The sequence below is a fragment of the Lycorma delicatula genome, chromosome 1, assembly GCF_047948215.1.
Source record: "Lycorma delicatula isolate Av1 chromosome 1, ASM4794821v1, whole genome shotgun sequence".
Classification (NCBI taxonomy): domain Eukaryota; kingdom Metazoa; phylum Arthropoda; class Insecta; order Hemiptera; family Fulgoridae; genus Lycorma; species Lycorma delicatula.
The window spans coordinates 176,626,548-176,643,924 of NC_134455.1; the positions used below are offsets into that span (position 1 = coordinate 176,626,548).

General features: G+C 34.8%; 1 protein-coding gene across 2 annotated transcripts in view; it reads right to left on the minus strand.

The window, feature by feature from the left end:
• The window catches only part of LOC142325745 (uncharacterized), a 95,458-nt gene that overhangs the window by 61,108 nt on the left and 16,973 nt on the right, over positions 1–17,377 (minus strand). For both annotated transcript variants that reach the window (XM_075367784.1, XM_075367778.1), the window contains exons 3-4: positions 5,211–5,330; positions 3,349–3,489 (exon numbers count right to left, since the gene is read on the minus strand). In XM_075367784.1, coding sequence (XP_075223899.1) covers positions 3,349–3,489; positions 5,211–5,330 — 261 coding nt within the window. The remainder of the gene's footprint in view (positions 1–3,348; positions 3,490–5,210; positions 5,331–17,377) is intronic.

Below are 17,377 nucleotides of genomic sequence, written 5' to 3' on the forward strand. Positions count from 1 at the left end.
ATCAACCGCCGTTCACCACTCGTGTGAAAGTCGATAGATGGGTGGAATATACTGAAGAGTTATATGGAGGAAATGAATTAGAAAATGGTGTTATAGAGGAAGAAGAGGAAGTTGAGGAGGATGAAATGGGAGAAACAATACTGAGATCTGAATTTAAGAGAGCATTAAAAGATTTAAATGGCAGAAAGGCTCCTGGAATAGACGGAATACCTGTAGAATTACTGCGCAGTGCAGGTGAGGAAGCGATTGATAGATTATACAAACTGGTGTGTAATATTTATGAAAAAGGGGAATTTCCGTCAGACTTCAAAAAAAGTGTTATAGTAATGATACCAAAGAAAGCAGGGGCAGATAAATGTGAAGAATACAGAACAATTAGTTTAACTAGTCATGCATCAAAAATCTTAACTAGAATTTTATACAGAAGAATTGAGAGGAGAGTGGAAGAAGTGTTAGGAGAAGACCAATTTGGTTTCAGGAAAAGTATAGGGACAAGGGAAGCAATTTTAGGCCTCAGATTAATAGTAGAAGGAAGATTAAAGAAAAACAAACCAACATACTTGGCGTTTATAGACCTAGAAAAGGCATTCGATAACGTAGACTGGAATAAAATGTTCAGCATTTTAAAAAAATTAGGGTTCAAATACAGAGATAGAAGAACAATTACTAACATGTACAGGAACCAAACAGCAACAGTAATAATCGAAGAACATAAGAAAGAAGCCGTAATAAGAAAGGGAGTCCGACAAGGGTGTTCCCTATCTCCGTTACCTTTTAATCTTTACATGGAACTAACAGTTAATGATGTTAAAGAACAATTTAGATTCGGAGTAACAGTACAAGGTGAAAAGATAAAGATGCTACGATTTGCTGATGATATAGTAATTCTAGCTGAGAGTAAAAAGGATTTAGAAGAAAACATTTTTGAAAGTATATGTTTGGAGTATCGCTTTATATGGAAGTGAAACTTGGACAATCGGAGTATCTGAGAAGAAAAGATTAGAAGCTTTTGAAATATGGTGCTATAGGAGAATGTTAAAAATCAGATGGGTGGATAAAGTGACAAATGAAGAGGTATTGCGGCAAATAGATGAAGAAAGAATCATTTGGAAAAATATAGTTAAAAGAAGAGACAGACTTATAAGCCACATACTAAGGCATCCTGGAATAGTCGCTTTAATATTGGAAGGACAGGTAGAAGGAAAAAATTGTGTAGGCAGGCCACGTTTGGAATATGTAAAATAAATTGTTAGGGATGTAGGATGTAGAGGTATACTGAAATGAAACGACTAGCACTAGATAGGGAATCTTGGAGAGCTGCATCAAACCAGTCAAATGACTGAAAACAAAAAAAAAAAAAAAATAAGTAAGATTTAAACTGGGTGTTGCTGTTTTTACGAAGTATTCATATTTTACACAAAATTTAAAATTGTAATATAATTTTTTTGTTCCCGTGTTGAAGAATTATTTTAATTTGTTTGTTTTTCTTATCATTTAATTGTTCTGATTTTTTTTCTATTCGGTATTCGAGAAGGGATCTTTTACGTCCTCTCGGACTTTATTGGCATGTTATTTAAATTTTTTATTTACTTTTTATTTATTTATTTTTATTAAGTTTTAAATTTTATCTTGTTAAGTTTCCCACTGTGATATTAGTAGTACATTTTTTAGTGATATTAGTTTTAAGTTTTTTTTCACTTTTAATGTTTTAGTTTTTATGTTAATTATAGTTTTTTTTTTTTGTTTCTGTTATCCGAGAAGGGGTCCTTTACAACCCCTCGGACTTTGTTAAATTCTATTTATTATTAGTTAAATTTTAGTTTATAGCTGTGATATTAATTGTAAATTTTTTTTTGTTTTAATTTTTTGACTAGTTTTAGTTTGTTTTATTTTTGTTATAAAAATACATTTATACTGGGCAATGATAACGCGGAAGCGTTTTTTGCCCTCCAAAAAAAAAAAGTCAGGTAAATTTTTTGAAGAGCACACGGTTTTGTCTTTTCGGATTTCCCAGTACTTTTTCATTCGTTCCGATATTTCTTTTCTTTCCACATTCATAATTACCCTTTCTATTGAATCTTTATTAGATTATATAATATAAAAAATTAATTTACATTTGAACAGAAGAAGTTGGTGTAATTTATCAGAAAAAATTGGACATCCACTTTGGTCAATTCATTAGTATGCCTCTAAAAATACTGTACAGTTTTTTTCATTTATTATTCTTGTTTCTAACAAATAATATTTTATATAACCTAACTTAAATTAAAAATAAGAGCTCATATCCCAAAAAATGCAGTTTGTGATAAAGTATTCCCAATCAAACAATGGATCAAAATGCATAACTCAATTTGGTGTATATTGCATTAAAACAGTTCATCTCTGTTAATGCTGGAGTTATTCCCTCAATACAATTTGTCAGTGGTTTTTCAATTTACTTTTTTTAGCCTATGCCTAATCTATAATCAAGTGTCTGTTTTATGTGAATAATCAGTTCTTTTAGAAATTACTGATGAAGAGGATATATATTTGACAAATCCAAAATCAATTTCTTAACTTCTAAGCCTGAAGGCTTAGAAGGGTATTTTTTAGTTAAAGTAATATAATAATCGAATTATTCACTGAGAAGAATTATTTGTAATAGGGAGGATGAATTCAGTAGACTAAAAACAACTAAGTAAGATTGAAATATAAAAAAACTTTAAATATGAAATCTGTAAATGAAATTGCTCACTAATTTTAGCCTTATTTTTTTAATACTAGTGTTTATAGTTGCATTAACAATTAAAGTCATTACCGACTTAGTGTAATGTAACTTTACTGGTAAATTTGTAATCTTGAACAAATTCAGGTTGACTACTCCTGATTAATTGAAACCCAACCACCAAAGAACACCAGTATCCATGATATGGTATTCAAATCCGAATAAAAGTAACTACCTTAATTAGGATTTGAACCTGAGAACTTTGACCTAGAACCTGAGAACTTAAATCAGCTGATTTATGATGACAAGTTTATTACTAGACCAACCTGTTTGGTTTATTTATTAATTTTGTCCTTATTTATATTATGTTTGTAATCTACATTTTTTAAAAATATTTGTATTATTTGAAATTAAACAATATATTTTTTTATTAAATCATTTTTCATTAATTTACTATAAAGCAATTCTTTTAATCCCATATGAAGATTACTTTCTTTCACTATTCCATGTGGTTAATCAAATAAGGATTCTACTATTAATCAGAAAAAACAATTTAATAATTTTTTTAACATTATTTAAATATGTAGTATTATATAGTTTCTATATATATGTAAAAAAAACCATAAAATTTAGAGTATACTCACTGCACATGTCAGGATCTTCATCTCCTCCATCCTTGCAATCTTGAATAGTGTCACATATTTTATCAGGTAATAAGCACTGTCCATTTTTACACTGAAACATCTGTGGATTATCCTCATGAATTTGAGGACATGTGAAATTACCTAAACAAAATTAATTCAACAAATTAAGAAATTTTTAACAGCTAAAACAAAATGAAGAGTTGTTTCTTAATCACAGGTTTAATATAGCCAAAATAGGTTTAGCCAAAAATAATAGTCAAAAAGGTTTAATATAGCCAAAATATAATAATTCATGAATAGAAACAAATATTAATTTGAGAAGAAACAAATATTCATGTTTTTTAAGTTGTTGATACCTAATTTAAAAAAAAAAAACATTCACTTAAAAGTTAAATAAAATTTTGTAACATTATATTTTCTAAAAAGACATTGAAAATTTAAGTACATTTGAGTGTAATTCTCAAAAAAAAAAAAAATAAATAAATAACTGAAATTAACCACTTATTCATTTTTAAAGGGAGAATAGAAGTGGCTGCTATACACCACAAAGACAATTGGTGAATGACAACCATTGAATGCTATCTAACAGTGAAGAGATTTAAATAATATAAAGAAAGAAGAGAAAAAAATATATAAAACAAACAAATTTTGAACATATTATGAAAGATCGTGTGAATAAGATAATGTAATTTATAGCCTTATTTGTAGAGAAGTTGCTGATTTTTTAATTCAGGATTAGAAAAATTTTATGATTGAAATGAAAGTATTTGCCTTTCATCTGAATATTTTGAGAATATGAAGCAATCTGAAAACGTAGTAAAGCATAGATAGTGGCTGAATCTGAGATACCTCAGATTTTATACCATCCAAAAGAGAATGGTGCACTTGAATAAGGAAACTGAACAACAAAATTAAGGCTAGCAGGTGCTTTTTAAAGCTCTGATTATAAACACTTGAGACTATTCAATGTATCTGCACCATTGTTTGCCAGCTTGAAACTGAAAAAGAGAAAAGGAGTTGAAGAATTTGAGAATGGAATAAGTATTCGAGGAGAAAAAAGATAAGTTTTCTTTTCGCAGAAACCAAAAATATTTTGAAGAATTGCTGAATGGCAAGGATTTATTACTAGGAAAGGAATTCAGTTTCAAAACAACCCCCACTGGGTTGGTCTAGTGGTAAACACGTCATTGTAAATCAGTTGATTTTGAAGTTGAGAGTAAATCCTAATAAAGGTAGTTGTTTTTATTCGGATTTGAATACTAGATTGTAAATACTGGTGTTCTTTGGTGGTTGGGTTTCAATTAATCACATGTCTTAGGAATGGTTGGACTGAGTTTGTTCAAGACTACACATTTACTGGCACAGTTACATTACATTTATAAGTCGCTATTGACTTTAATTGTTGATGTCTGTAAATAAAAGTATTAAAAAAACTTAAAAGTATATAAGACTTTAAAAAAAGGTAATACAAGATAGTAGATAGGTGGATAACAAGCTGCAAAATAATAAAACTTTTTGAATTTTGTTATTTATGTAATAAGTAAAATTTCAAAGAATGAATAACTAATAAAAAGCCGACTGTTACTAGCATTGAAGTTTTCATAGAGAAAGGAACACTGATGAAAACTAAATATTTTGATAATTTACAAACCCCATTATTTAAAACTTTTTTTATTATTGATGGAATTCAACAATCACTTTTGTTCAGTGACCAAATGGCCTTATACTCCCACTAATATAGTGGAACAGTGATGATGACAAGATTAGGTTTAGAGAAATTTTTATTCCATTTTATAATTAAAAATATTATGAATTAAAATATTAATTAAATATATATTAAAATAAATGTCAAGAATACTAACCACAGTTCAGTTCATCACTTTCATCAGGGCAGTTTTTTACACCATCACATAAACTCCAGAAGCTTATGCACTTCTCTGATGTTTTACATGGTAATTCATTAGGTTTATAACAGTGATTAACTGGAATAAAAATAAAAATAGATTAATAGACTGCCTGCACACCACATTAAAGCAGATCTACACATTAAGAAATTCCATTTTCACATAAACAGTTTATAACTTTTAAAACAATTAACTTGACAAACCAAAAAAGAATTAAATTTTTTCTACAGTTTTTATTCTTCTAGTCATCGTTGTTTAATAAATGTGTAGTCACTCTTGCATTTTATAAAAAAGTTATTTTATATTGTTAATTTTATATCTAGTCCAGGCTTTCTCTGTTTAATTTTTCCATTCTATGTTGAAAAACAAAAATAATGATATTCTTTTCAGTTACATAAATTAAAAATATTATTTTAATATTGTAACATAAGGTATTTATTGAGCATAGACCTATCTTTACTTATATAGATATCTTGCAAAGTGATTTCTCACTTCAAACCTGGAAAGATGGTAATTAAAGTATGCTGTTATAAGGTTTTTATTTACAGAAACAGTTCGGTTGCAAACTACATGAATCGAAATGAAAAATTATCTTAGGTGGGATAAGAAATAGCTAGTATGAAAATGGATGTATTTTTTTTTTATTTATCAGAAGAATTAAAGTTTGATTAATGCACCTAATGTTGTATCTTTAATTAAAATTCTTGAAGAGGTGTCCATAAAGGGCTATGACAGCATTCATCTTTCCAGTTCCTAGGTCTATGACCTTTACCTGCAGTCTTCTACAATATGCCCACAGAGTATAATTAAAAAGCATTGCTGGGCAATTAATATCCCTACCTCAACCTTCCTCATCCCTACACAGAAAGATAATTCTCAGTTGGCAAAGAATAACTACACGGGTTTTAACGCACCTAGACATTTTATTGCTATCTTTAGTGGCTTAGCCACCACAAAATTATTATAGCAATTGAATTCTTAGTTAGGATAATTATCTGCATATGCTTATTCATTCAGTCTGAAAGAAGAACGTAGGTACATGTAAAAATGAAAATAAAATCTTCAACTAATGCCAATTTCAAAATTAATTAAATACTTACTTTTAAATTTCCCTTTAAACTACCATCAACTAGGGCTACTTTGGTCCTTATGGGATTATTTTGGTCCAACACAAAAAAGAAGTTATTAATTTTTCTATTGAATAAGTAATACAAGATAAATGAGAGATTTTGGGCTTCAAAAATAGTTTGTACCCTATTTGATGCTAATTTAATAGTTTGGGGTAAACTTAATTATTTGTTAGTGGCAACACGAGTTTTTGCAAACATTTGCTTATATGTGATGATTTTTACTTTCCAAACTTTTTCCTGTGAAGCAATCTGGAAGAGTTAAAAAAAAAAGTGCCAAAATATTACCTTCAGTAACCGTTACCAATGTATGATCATAGTTTTTCCTTAAATTTTTTGTTTTGACAATAAATTTTAAAGTTTTCATAAACATAACCTAAAACTAGTTTTTGGGACTGCTTTGTGCCAGGACCAAAGTAACCCCAGCTACTAACAAACACCTTTTTTGCCACCAAATCTTAAAAAATGTTAACATTTTTTTCAAATGTTACTGTTGTAAACTGTCATTGTAGGTGTTTTTGTTACAGTTGCTGAGGACATCATGATGAGAAATTACAAAAGAAAGGCAGGTTTGAAAAAGTATGCCGATTACAATGCTGAGACCTTGGAAGCTTGTTTGATTGACATAAGAAGTGGATTAAGAACACAAAGAGATGCAAGTCAGTATTATAATATACCTAGAAGTACAATAATAAATAAGCTTAAGGCAAATGAGGTAAAAAAACATGGTCATTCCACAGTGTTTTGTCAAGAAGAAGAAGAACGTTCATTTGAGGCTCATATCAACAAGTTGGCTGAATTTGGATTTCCAATTATTGATCTTGATTTGAGATACTCCATTAAATTCTTCAAACAGGTCTTTCTTGACAAGCAGGGGTGTACAGTAAGTAACTTTAAAAATAATTTCCCAGGACCTGATTGGGCAGTGATTGCCAAATGAAAATATGTGGAACTATGTTGAGACAAATCTACGAGATGACCCAGGGTCAAGTAACGTTATTTGTAAAAGAGGAATAAAGTATATAGAACACATTATGGAGTCTACATAATCTTGTACTCATTAATGTTTTGAAGAAATGGAACTGGAGACACATTACCTTATGTGGTGTACAAGTCTGAACACGTCTACATGGAGAGATGGTGGATCTACAGGATGTAGGTATAATAGAACCAAAAGTGGTTGGTTTGATATGGGGACATTCAAACATTGGCTTATTTCAACCCTGTTTCCTCGATTGAAAAAGCTGCCTGAAGTCAAGATTGTGATAGGAGATAATTTAACCTCTCATATCAACCTACAATTTTTAAAAGCATATGAGGGAAACAATATAAGGTTTGTGTACCTAACGCCAAACTCTACTCACCTCACCCAGCCGTTGGATGTTGCCTATAGAAGGCAAACTTCCAACAGCTGGTCCTTCTTTTCACAGGACCATAGTGGTCCTATGAAAAGAGAGTGGCGTAAAATATTGAATTTGTGGAAAGAAAAAAACAAGTCAATGACAAACTTGCCCAAGGATCAGTTTCCTGAACTTCTAAAACAGCTGATTGATTATTTGTATGCAGACAAGAAGAAAAATGTGATATCTAGGTTCAAAATAAAAAAATCATACACCTTGACAGAACCAAAGTTCTGGAGCCCTTGCCTCAAAAGGACGTAGCAGCCCTCTTAAAAGGATGTAAGCAGCAGTTTCTTGCAAAATCTTACAGAAAAAATGCAGGATTTGACCAAAAAAGGTCCTAGAAAGAAACGAAAGAAATTGGATGTGCCAGTAGGTAAAAGTGTCTCTTCAAAATTGATGAATCGAGCACAGATGACATAGACTTGGAAGGAGTACCAACGTCTATGCCTAAGCCAAAAAGAGGGTGCCCATGTACACCAGAAACTGAATCTGAACACTCCAGTTCTTACAGTTTCCATGACTGCAGTGGTTCTGATGACGGTTCCAACTTTTATCAAAGTGAATCTAAAGATTTTGGAGAAGAAATTGGTAGCAGTGAGCCTAGCAAAGAAAACCTACTGGAACCAGAATATCTAAAGAGTAATTTAGAAGAAGGAGACTTTATCATAGTCAAATATGCAGGAAAGTACTATCCTGGTTTGATAACAAATCTGCCTAATGGAGAAGAGTCAGGCCGTACAATAGACTGCATGACCAAGACCAAAAAGTCCTGGAAATGGGCCGATAAAAAAAAAGATGACTGATTATTAGTTAGAATGAAAACTTCAGCATCGACAAAAGTGATAAGAATAAAGGACAAGTTTTGAGAAATTGTTTTTCATATCTAGAACTGGTTTATTGCATTTCAATATAATAAAATAGTTTTTTTTTGCTAATTTGCAGTGTCAATTTATTAGCAGACCCTTATGCAAGGGGTACAATAGTCCTACATATGAAATCCATTCAGTTTGTATAAGTCAAATGAATGGACCAAAGAAGCCTCAAACACGGGTTACTTTGGTCCAAAACTTTAAAAATAATAAAAAATTGAAAAAAAGGAAAACATCTTTTTAAAACAATACAGTTTACTTTTTACACCATGTTAATTGTTAAAACTCAATTTGGACTTGAAAATCCATATATTATATTTTCTAAAAGCGGAAAAGTTAGTGAAAACATGAAAAAGTGGCCCAAAGTAGCCACTTTTTCACCCAATACAATACACTTGACGGTATTGTATTCCCAGTAGGGTGAAAGGAATGAGGAAAAAGGGAGTTCTCTTTTCCCACTAATTTATGAAATAGTAACAAAAACATTATGTACTTGGGAAGTATAAAACCATAATTAACATCATACAGTTATTCATTAATTTTGTTCAACAGGTCGACTTTTAAATTGACTTCTTTACACACAGACTGGATGTTGATTTACAGGTAAAATATGTTACTTGAGTTTGAAATGTCACAAAAATAAAATAAGTGTATAAATTATATATTAGTATATACATAATTTTGGCTAGTTTTACGTCAATTCTTTAGTTACAATTGGCGTTGTGGGGATTATTTAAAGATTTCCATAGGATCTCGATGAACTTTAAGCAGGAACTAGCCATTTTACGTACCGCAGCCGACATAACGCGGTTATTCTATTTGTGAAAAAAACTTCATCTTCAGAACATAAAAGTGAGATACGAGATCTGAATCTTCGATGAAAGGTTCGTTAGACTTTCTGTTGTAGTACAATTGGTAACAGCACTTGTGATTAATGTAAAGTACAAGTCCATTCTCTTGAATATTTCCAAAGGCACAGTAGGTAGAACTTAAGTAGAGCCAAATGTTATGAATATCACGTAAATCGAAATTCGATGACGAATTAGGTTTGACGTGTTATTCTTCCGATTTATTTGAAATACAATAATGACGTAGCAATATTTGTCCGTTTATGATGTGTATTTCACCGTACAAGTAGCTTCCTTGGTGGCAGGAGGTGAGAGTTACTCACAGTGGCGGCTCGTAGCTAAAATTAGTGGAGGTGCTGCTCCAGAAAATTTTTTTATGGGCCTTTTCAAGGCCATGGTTAATGTTTTCTGTAAAATAAAATAATCGAAAAAATGAATCAAATAGAATAGCTGAAAGCACGATAATAATCTAATTCTATACTTTATCACATTCAAGAATATGGTAAACGATTTTTAAGCACAACACACGAAGAGTAAAAAAAAAAGCTATCTTCCACCAGCACGCCAGGGTCGGCACTGCGGAACGAAATGCTCTCTTTGCCTCGCAGCCAGCTTCCTATGTGCGCATGCGCAGAACAGCCAAACACCACGCCGCTGGACTGTGAAGCAAGCAGTTCCATACAACAATTTTTGTGTCTTTTTCATAAACTGGAGGATGGTTATTGACATTAAGCCTAAGAATTATATTCGTATATTGTAAAAGTATAAAGAAAGAATTAAATAAAAAAGGACTCATTATATTAAATGTTATCGGTAATATAAAGTGGAAATAGGAGATATTGCAGTTCCACAGTGCCTATACGCGAGCCGCCACTGGTTACTTGTATCTCTTTTATTACGATTACTTGTGGGATTTCCCAATCAATTATGTAGTTTTCAACTTGTAGCAGGTCTTATCAGCAAGACCACCTCCTTGGTCTAGTGGTGAACTCGTCATCGCAAATCAGCTGATTTCGAAGTCGAGAGTTCTAACTTTCAAATGCTAGTAAAGGCAGTTACTTTTATACGGGTTTGAATACTAGATAGTGGATACCGGTGTTCTTTGGTGGTTGGGCTTGAATTAACCACACATCTCAGGAATTGTCGACCTGAGACTGTACAAGACTACGCTTCATTTACATTCATACATATCATTCTCATTCATCATCTGAAATAATACCTTCCATTGGTTCCGGAGGCTAAACAGAAAAAGAAAAGTCTTATCAGGAATAAGATTAATTTTGCTTGACATTTGATAGGATTCTTCTATAGTTTTCATAATAACTAGCGGCTTTAACAAAACATGCTGTAGTCTCCGTTAGTAGTTAAACCTTCTTAGTAGTTAAGCCAATACTCTTCACATCCTTCTTCTCCCTATTATTAATGCAAGTGAGCTTTTCATTATAAGTGTGATACTCGAATTTCGAACTATACCCATCACTTCTTGTACGATCTCATGCCTGATCTCTTGGATAAACAAAGACAATGGTTAATTGTTAGAGAACTTACACGTTTTTTTCGGTTTCACAACCCAACAACCGCCTCAACTCCTTCGATCAGATATAACGCTGCCATGAAGGTGTAAGGGTCTTCTTAATTAATGGGAATTTTAATTTCGTTACTATCAGATTCATATTGAATATCGAGAATGCATTATGATGTGTATTTCACCGTACAAGTAGCTTCCTTGCAAGTAGCTTCACTCGTGTGCACCACATGCATGCAAGTGAAACTCTGAAATGGTTTTATTTGATATGGCGTTGGCCGTTGCTGGGTATTATTGTTTAACGGTGAAGCCGATTGTTTTTGGGGAATGTAATTTTCCCTTGTTAACGCTTTGAGATTTGGTTGACTAAGTTTTTTTATATATCTTTGATTTTATTATCGAATAAATTAGCACTATTATTTGGTCGTCAAACGTTCACTGGTCTAAAGTTCTAGTAATGCACGCCAACGGTTATATTTAATAATAGTTTTAATATTTGTCGAATAACTGTTGTCTTGGTGTTTAACCTTGATTAGATGTAATCATTCTAATTTTTTATTATTGTTGGTTCATAAATAAATAAAGCCTTTTGTAGTTTATAGTTAACTATTTTTATTGAATATGTAACATGTGTATATATAAATATTATTGTACTTGCAAATTTATATGTAATATCATTGAACTTATAACTGAACTTTATTTGCAATATTATGTTGAGTCCATGAAGGCTAGTAGAAAACTGACTAGCATTTGAACAACAGTCCATTTATATAATAGGAAGGAGCCGACTGCAGCCGCCGGAGCTGTGCAGATGACAGGAGCCGAGTAAAGCCGAATGGAGCTATGTACAGCTGACAGAAAGACCTTTAAAATTTAAAGTCCTTCTGAAATAATTTTTAATGACATGAAATGAAACTGAGTCTGAACAATATTCACCGGAAAGTATAAATATGTGTGGTACATCTATTATCTTATCGCTTGTGTCCACGTTTGGAAATACCTCATATATAAAGTGATTTCCTTATGGCCTGTATACGAATCTTTTGCAATGATAAAGTTACACGAAGTCGTTCGCACCAGAAATTTTGACTGTACTCCTGAAGACGTAAATTAATTTCTAGAATTATAACATCGAACCTGAGAATAAAGCGAATAGTGTATAAGGATTACTTTGTAAGAAAAATACAGTTTAACCATCACCGTAGTATAGTCGACATGCAATACCAATTTACACTTTGTTTTCTGTTTTTACAGATCCCTTTTGGTTTTATATTCGTAGAATTAAGGTCTGTCATGATTCGCATCATTGGTGAATGATTTACCTACTTCATCTTCTTTGCTGGAAGAACAATCTCTGGTTGCATGTTTTAACTTCAGAATTCGTCGTTCACTTCGTGCATGCATAGACTGAGAAAAATATATTACCATCCTTACAGAAAAAAAAACATATTAATTCTTTATGTACGTTCGGGATATTATTATGATATGAAGTCTAAGAATACAGAACAATTAGTTTAACTAGTCATGGATCAAAAATCTTAACTAGAATTTTATACAGAAGAATTGAGAGGAGAGTGGAAGAAGTGTTAGGAGAAGACCAATTTGGTTTCAGGAAAAGCATAGGGACAAGGGAAGCAATTTTAGCCCTCAGATTAATAGTAGAAGGAAGATTAAAGAAAAACAAACCAACATACTTGGCGTTTATAGACCTAGAAAAGGCTTTCGATAACATAGACTGGAATAAAATGTTCAGCATTTTAAAAAAATTTTGGTTGAAATACAGAGGTAGAAGAACAATTGCTAACATGTACAGGAACCAAACAGCAACAATAACAATTGAAGAACATAAGAAAGAAGCCCTAATAAGAAAGGGAGTCCGACAAGGATGTTCCCTATCTCCGTTACTTTTTAATCTTTACATGGAACTAGCAGTAAATGATGTTAAAGAACAATTTAGATTCGGAGTAACAGTACAAGGTGAAAAGATAAAGATGCTACGATTTGCTGATGATATAGTAATTCTAGCCGAGAGTAAAAAGGATTTAGAAGAAACAATGAACGGCATAGATGAAGTCCTACGCAAGAACTATCGCATGAAAATAAACAAGAACAAAACAAAAGTAATGAAATGTAGTAGAAATAACAAAGATGGACCGCCTAATGTGAAAATAGGAGGAGAAAAGATTATGGAGGTAGAAGAATTTTGTTATTTGGGAAGTAAAATTACTAAAGATGGACGAAGCAGGAGCGATATAAAATGCCGAATAGCACAAGCTAAACGAGCCTTCAGTAAGAAATATAATTTGTTTACATCAAAAATGAATTTAAATGTCAGGAAAAGATTTTTGAAAGTGTATGTTTGGAGTGTCGCTTTATATGGAAGTGAAACTTGGACAATCGGAGTATCTGAGAAGAAAAGATTAGAAGCTTTTGAAATGTGGTGCTATAGGAGAATGTTAAAAATCAGATGGGTGGATAAAGTGACAAATGAAGAGGTATTGCGGCAAATAGATGAAGAAAGAAGCATTTGGAAAAATATAGTTAAAAGAAGAGACAGACTTATAGGCCACATACTAAGGCATCCTGGAATAGTCGCTTTAATATTGGAAGGACAGGTAGAAGGGAAAAATTGTGTAGGCCGGCCACGTTTGGAGTATGTAAAACAAATTGTTGGGGATGTAGGATGTAGAGGGTATACTGAAATGAAACGACTAGCACTAGATAGGGAATCTTGGAGAGCTGCATCAAACCAGTCAAATGACTGAAGACAAAAAAAAAAAAAAAATGAAGTCTAATAGCCCAATTTTCCAATTGCCATCGTGCAACGGAAATATTAGGAAATACTTCTTTTTTATTGTAGATCTTTCACTCGGGTTGCACATAGGAGGATTTCTAAGTACAGATAACTAGAGTAGATTGGGAGATTTTGTTGAGAATAGACGTGGTCTATATTGCTCTGTGTTTATTTAGTTTTGGATCGGATTTTGCGGTTTTACTTTACTGGACTGTACATTGGTAACTGTGGTTGATTATTTGGACGTGTTTTTATATATATAAAGAGTTTGGATAACGGACGACCTTTGTTTATAGTGTGTTTTGTTTATTATAGCTTTATTGCCGGTGGGCAATAAGGTTTAAAATTGCTTGTCATTGGTTTGTGTGTGTGTTTGTAATGCAATGGATTATGAGAATTTTATTTCTTATCGTGTAGTTTAAGTATTGATAATTGTTATCTACGTTGATTACATCTGACATTTTAGAAGTACATTAATTTTAATTTTAATTAAATATAATTTTTGTGTTATCGAGAAGCAGTTGGTTATCTCTTTGATGAAAAATTATTATTGTAGGGACTATTGGTAGCTTATATAGGTAAGCTATAATATGTAGCTGAGCGTAAGCTATTGTGTAAGCAATTGCGTGTAAGCTTTGTTACTGGGAAAATGGTTAAAAGAAGTCAGAGCATTTAACAGCAGGCGCTTCAGTACGCATACAGTTCCATTGCTCGACGCAAGTGATTCAACTGAGGCTGCAGCGACAGAGGAGAAGAGGAAGGAGAGAAGAAAGAGAAGTCGCTCTGCAAAAACAGTACTAGTTGATCTAGAGATGGAGAAGAGGCTGGAAGGCACACGCCAGGGAGAGCTTTATTGATATGTAAAAGATCTCATTAGTGTCAGTGGAACCTTAATGAGGCACACTGAGAAGAGCCAGGTGGCCAGGGAGCTAAAAGAGCTTCACGGAGGGGAAGGAGATGACGAGGAGCGATGTTGCAGATAAGGAGCTACTCCGCCAGCTGAACGAAGGGGTTAAAAATGAAGACTTGGACGTACTGGTGGCGCAGAGAAGTGGAGCAGAGAATGGTTTGAGAAGACCGTGGAGCTCCAGGATTCAGTTTTCCTTGAAGGGGAGAAAGACTTAACGGTCGTTTTTGACCTTGCTAAAATTAAAAGTAGATTCTCGGAGACGATTTTTAAGGCGGCTCCGAGAATAAAGGACCTGGCAATGAAGTGTCAGTTGAAGGTGGGCCAACTGCTTGCATACATTGTGAGGGTCACAATTCTCCAACGGGAAGACGTGGAAGACTTCGAGAGGAGGGTGTTCATCCTGGTGATTGATTCGTCGATCGGGGAGGGGACTTCCTCTATTTGAGGAAATGAGTGGCAGAAATATTTTTGCCGGCAAAGCATGATGTGGTCCTCGGCGTGGAGGAGGGTGATACATCCCGCGTTACCGGAAAACCTTTGGAGTACGCGGGGCGGAGAACTAATAGAACGACTGGAATATATGTTGATATGGTGGTGAAGGCCAAATCGAAGAGAGAGAGATCGGCCAGCAGAGTACCTGCTGAGAAGGGCCGATGTGTAAGGAAGAAAGAGCTTTGCGGATCTTCTTAAAGAGGTTAAGGAAGGAGTAGTTGAGGGGAAAAAGAAATTCTCTCGGTATGCAAAGGTCAAGGAGAAGATATCCATACGAAAGTCAAATATGAGGCGGAAGGGCCAGAAAAACTAATGAGTTAATTTGCAGGAAGGGATTGCCGGAGTGAAGGTAGCTCTGAGTAAAAGAGAGCGAATACAGAGAATTAACATAAAAGACATAGACGCTCTTACAACAAAAGAGGAGGTAGCTAGAACGGTAGCGGAGGTAATTGAGTTGGATGAGGAGAGGAGGCAGGCCATCAAGATGCGGCCTGCTCATTCAAGTACACAGGTGGTTTTTCTGACGGTTCCTAGTGGATAGGCTGAAAAGATAATTCGGAGAGGGCGTCTCCGGATTGGGCTGGTGTCTTCCTCCGATTAAGCCACTCATGGCTAGGAACGAGGGGATGGTGTAGGGACCAGACACGCTACGAGATGGGTGTTCTTCTTCCTCGGGAGGAATTGGGTGGGCTGGTGTCTTGGCCGTGGAGCAGAGGCGGTGCTACCGCTGTTGGGATTTGGGCCATAAGACGGCATCGTGTAAGAGACCAGATAGGTCCAAGAAATGTTTACAGTGCGGCAAAGATGGACGTATCAAGGCTGGTTACCGCGAAAGAGTTGTTTGTAGAAGATGTGGTGCAAAGGGCCGTTATGAACATAGCGGACAATGTGCTACAAATTAAAGATATCACAGCTTAATGTGAATAGGAGTAAACCAGCGATTGCGGCAGACGTTATGATGGTTGCTGAGCCAAATTGGGCTGTGGTTTCGGAGGCTGGATGGATGAGGGATACTGGAGATAGTGTGGCGATAATAATGGTGAGGCCGGGACTGGCTATTACCCGACAGGGCCGGGGTGATGGCTTTGTCTGGGTTTGCGTTGGAGGGGTGGTAGTTTTTAGTTGCTATGTCCCCCCCCAACAGCGGCATGGATCGCTACCGTAAGTTTTTGGATGACTTGGCGGCGGGTGTGAGAGTACACACAGATGCAGTAATTGTGCTTGGGGACTTGAATGCTAATAGCCCGGAGTTAGGGGGTGGAACCCTAAGTGAGCGTGGGCCGCTACTGTCTGAGTTGATGGGATTGTTGAGTATGGTGCCTCAACGAGTTAGAGATACCTACCTTTTAATGAGGATCAAGGGAATCCTTTCTCGACCTGGCGTTCGTTACGGACGTGATGGCGGGCGCTAGGCGATGGCGGGTTCTAGTAGAGGAGACTCTCAGCGACCACCGAAGTATTGAGGTGGTTGTTGGACATAGAGAGATACGTCAAGAAAGACGAGCTGGGCCATGGATGTTTGGGCTCTCGGATTTTCAGCTGTTACAGACGGCGTTTATAGAGTCATTGGCGCAAGTACGACAAGAGAACGGGGAGGAGGTTGATATTGACGAAGTCATCCATAATGCTGGCACTTCGGCCTTGAAGAGGTGCGGTTGCGTTCAATGCAGATATATTGGTAGTGAAGTCGCATACTCATGAGATTAAGAAGACGAGAGGATCGACAGGTGACAGAGAAAGCCATGGCAGAATGGAAAGATTTTGAAAGGAGCCTCCGAAGAGCCATCAACAAAACCAAGCGGAAATATGGAGGGAGATCTGTACCCAGCTGGAGGAGAACCTACAAATTGGGAACAAAGAGGCTGGGAAGGTCACTCCCCAGGCTTCCTGAGATGCAACTCCAGGAAACAATGCTCACCCTGTTTCCGGGAGATGAAATGCCGAGATGGAGGAAGTTGGCGGCCTCAGAGATACCACTTGTCACTTCGGAGGAGCTGTGGTACTCGATCTCTCGACTCCGTTCTAGAAAGAGCCCAGGGGTGGATGGACTGCCTGCGGAGGCGATGAGGACGTTGGTAGAAGCCTCCCCGAACATTTTTTTGGGAGTATTTAATGAATGTCTGTTTAAGGAGAGATTCTCAACACCATAGAAGATGG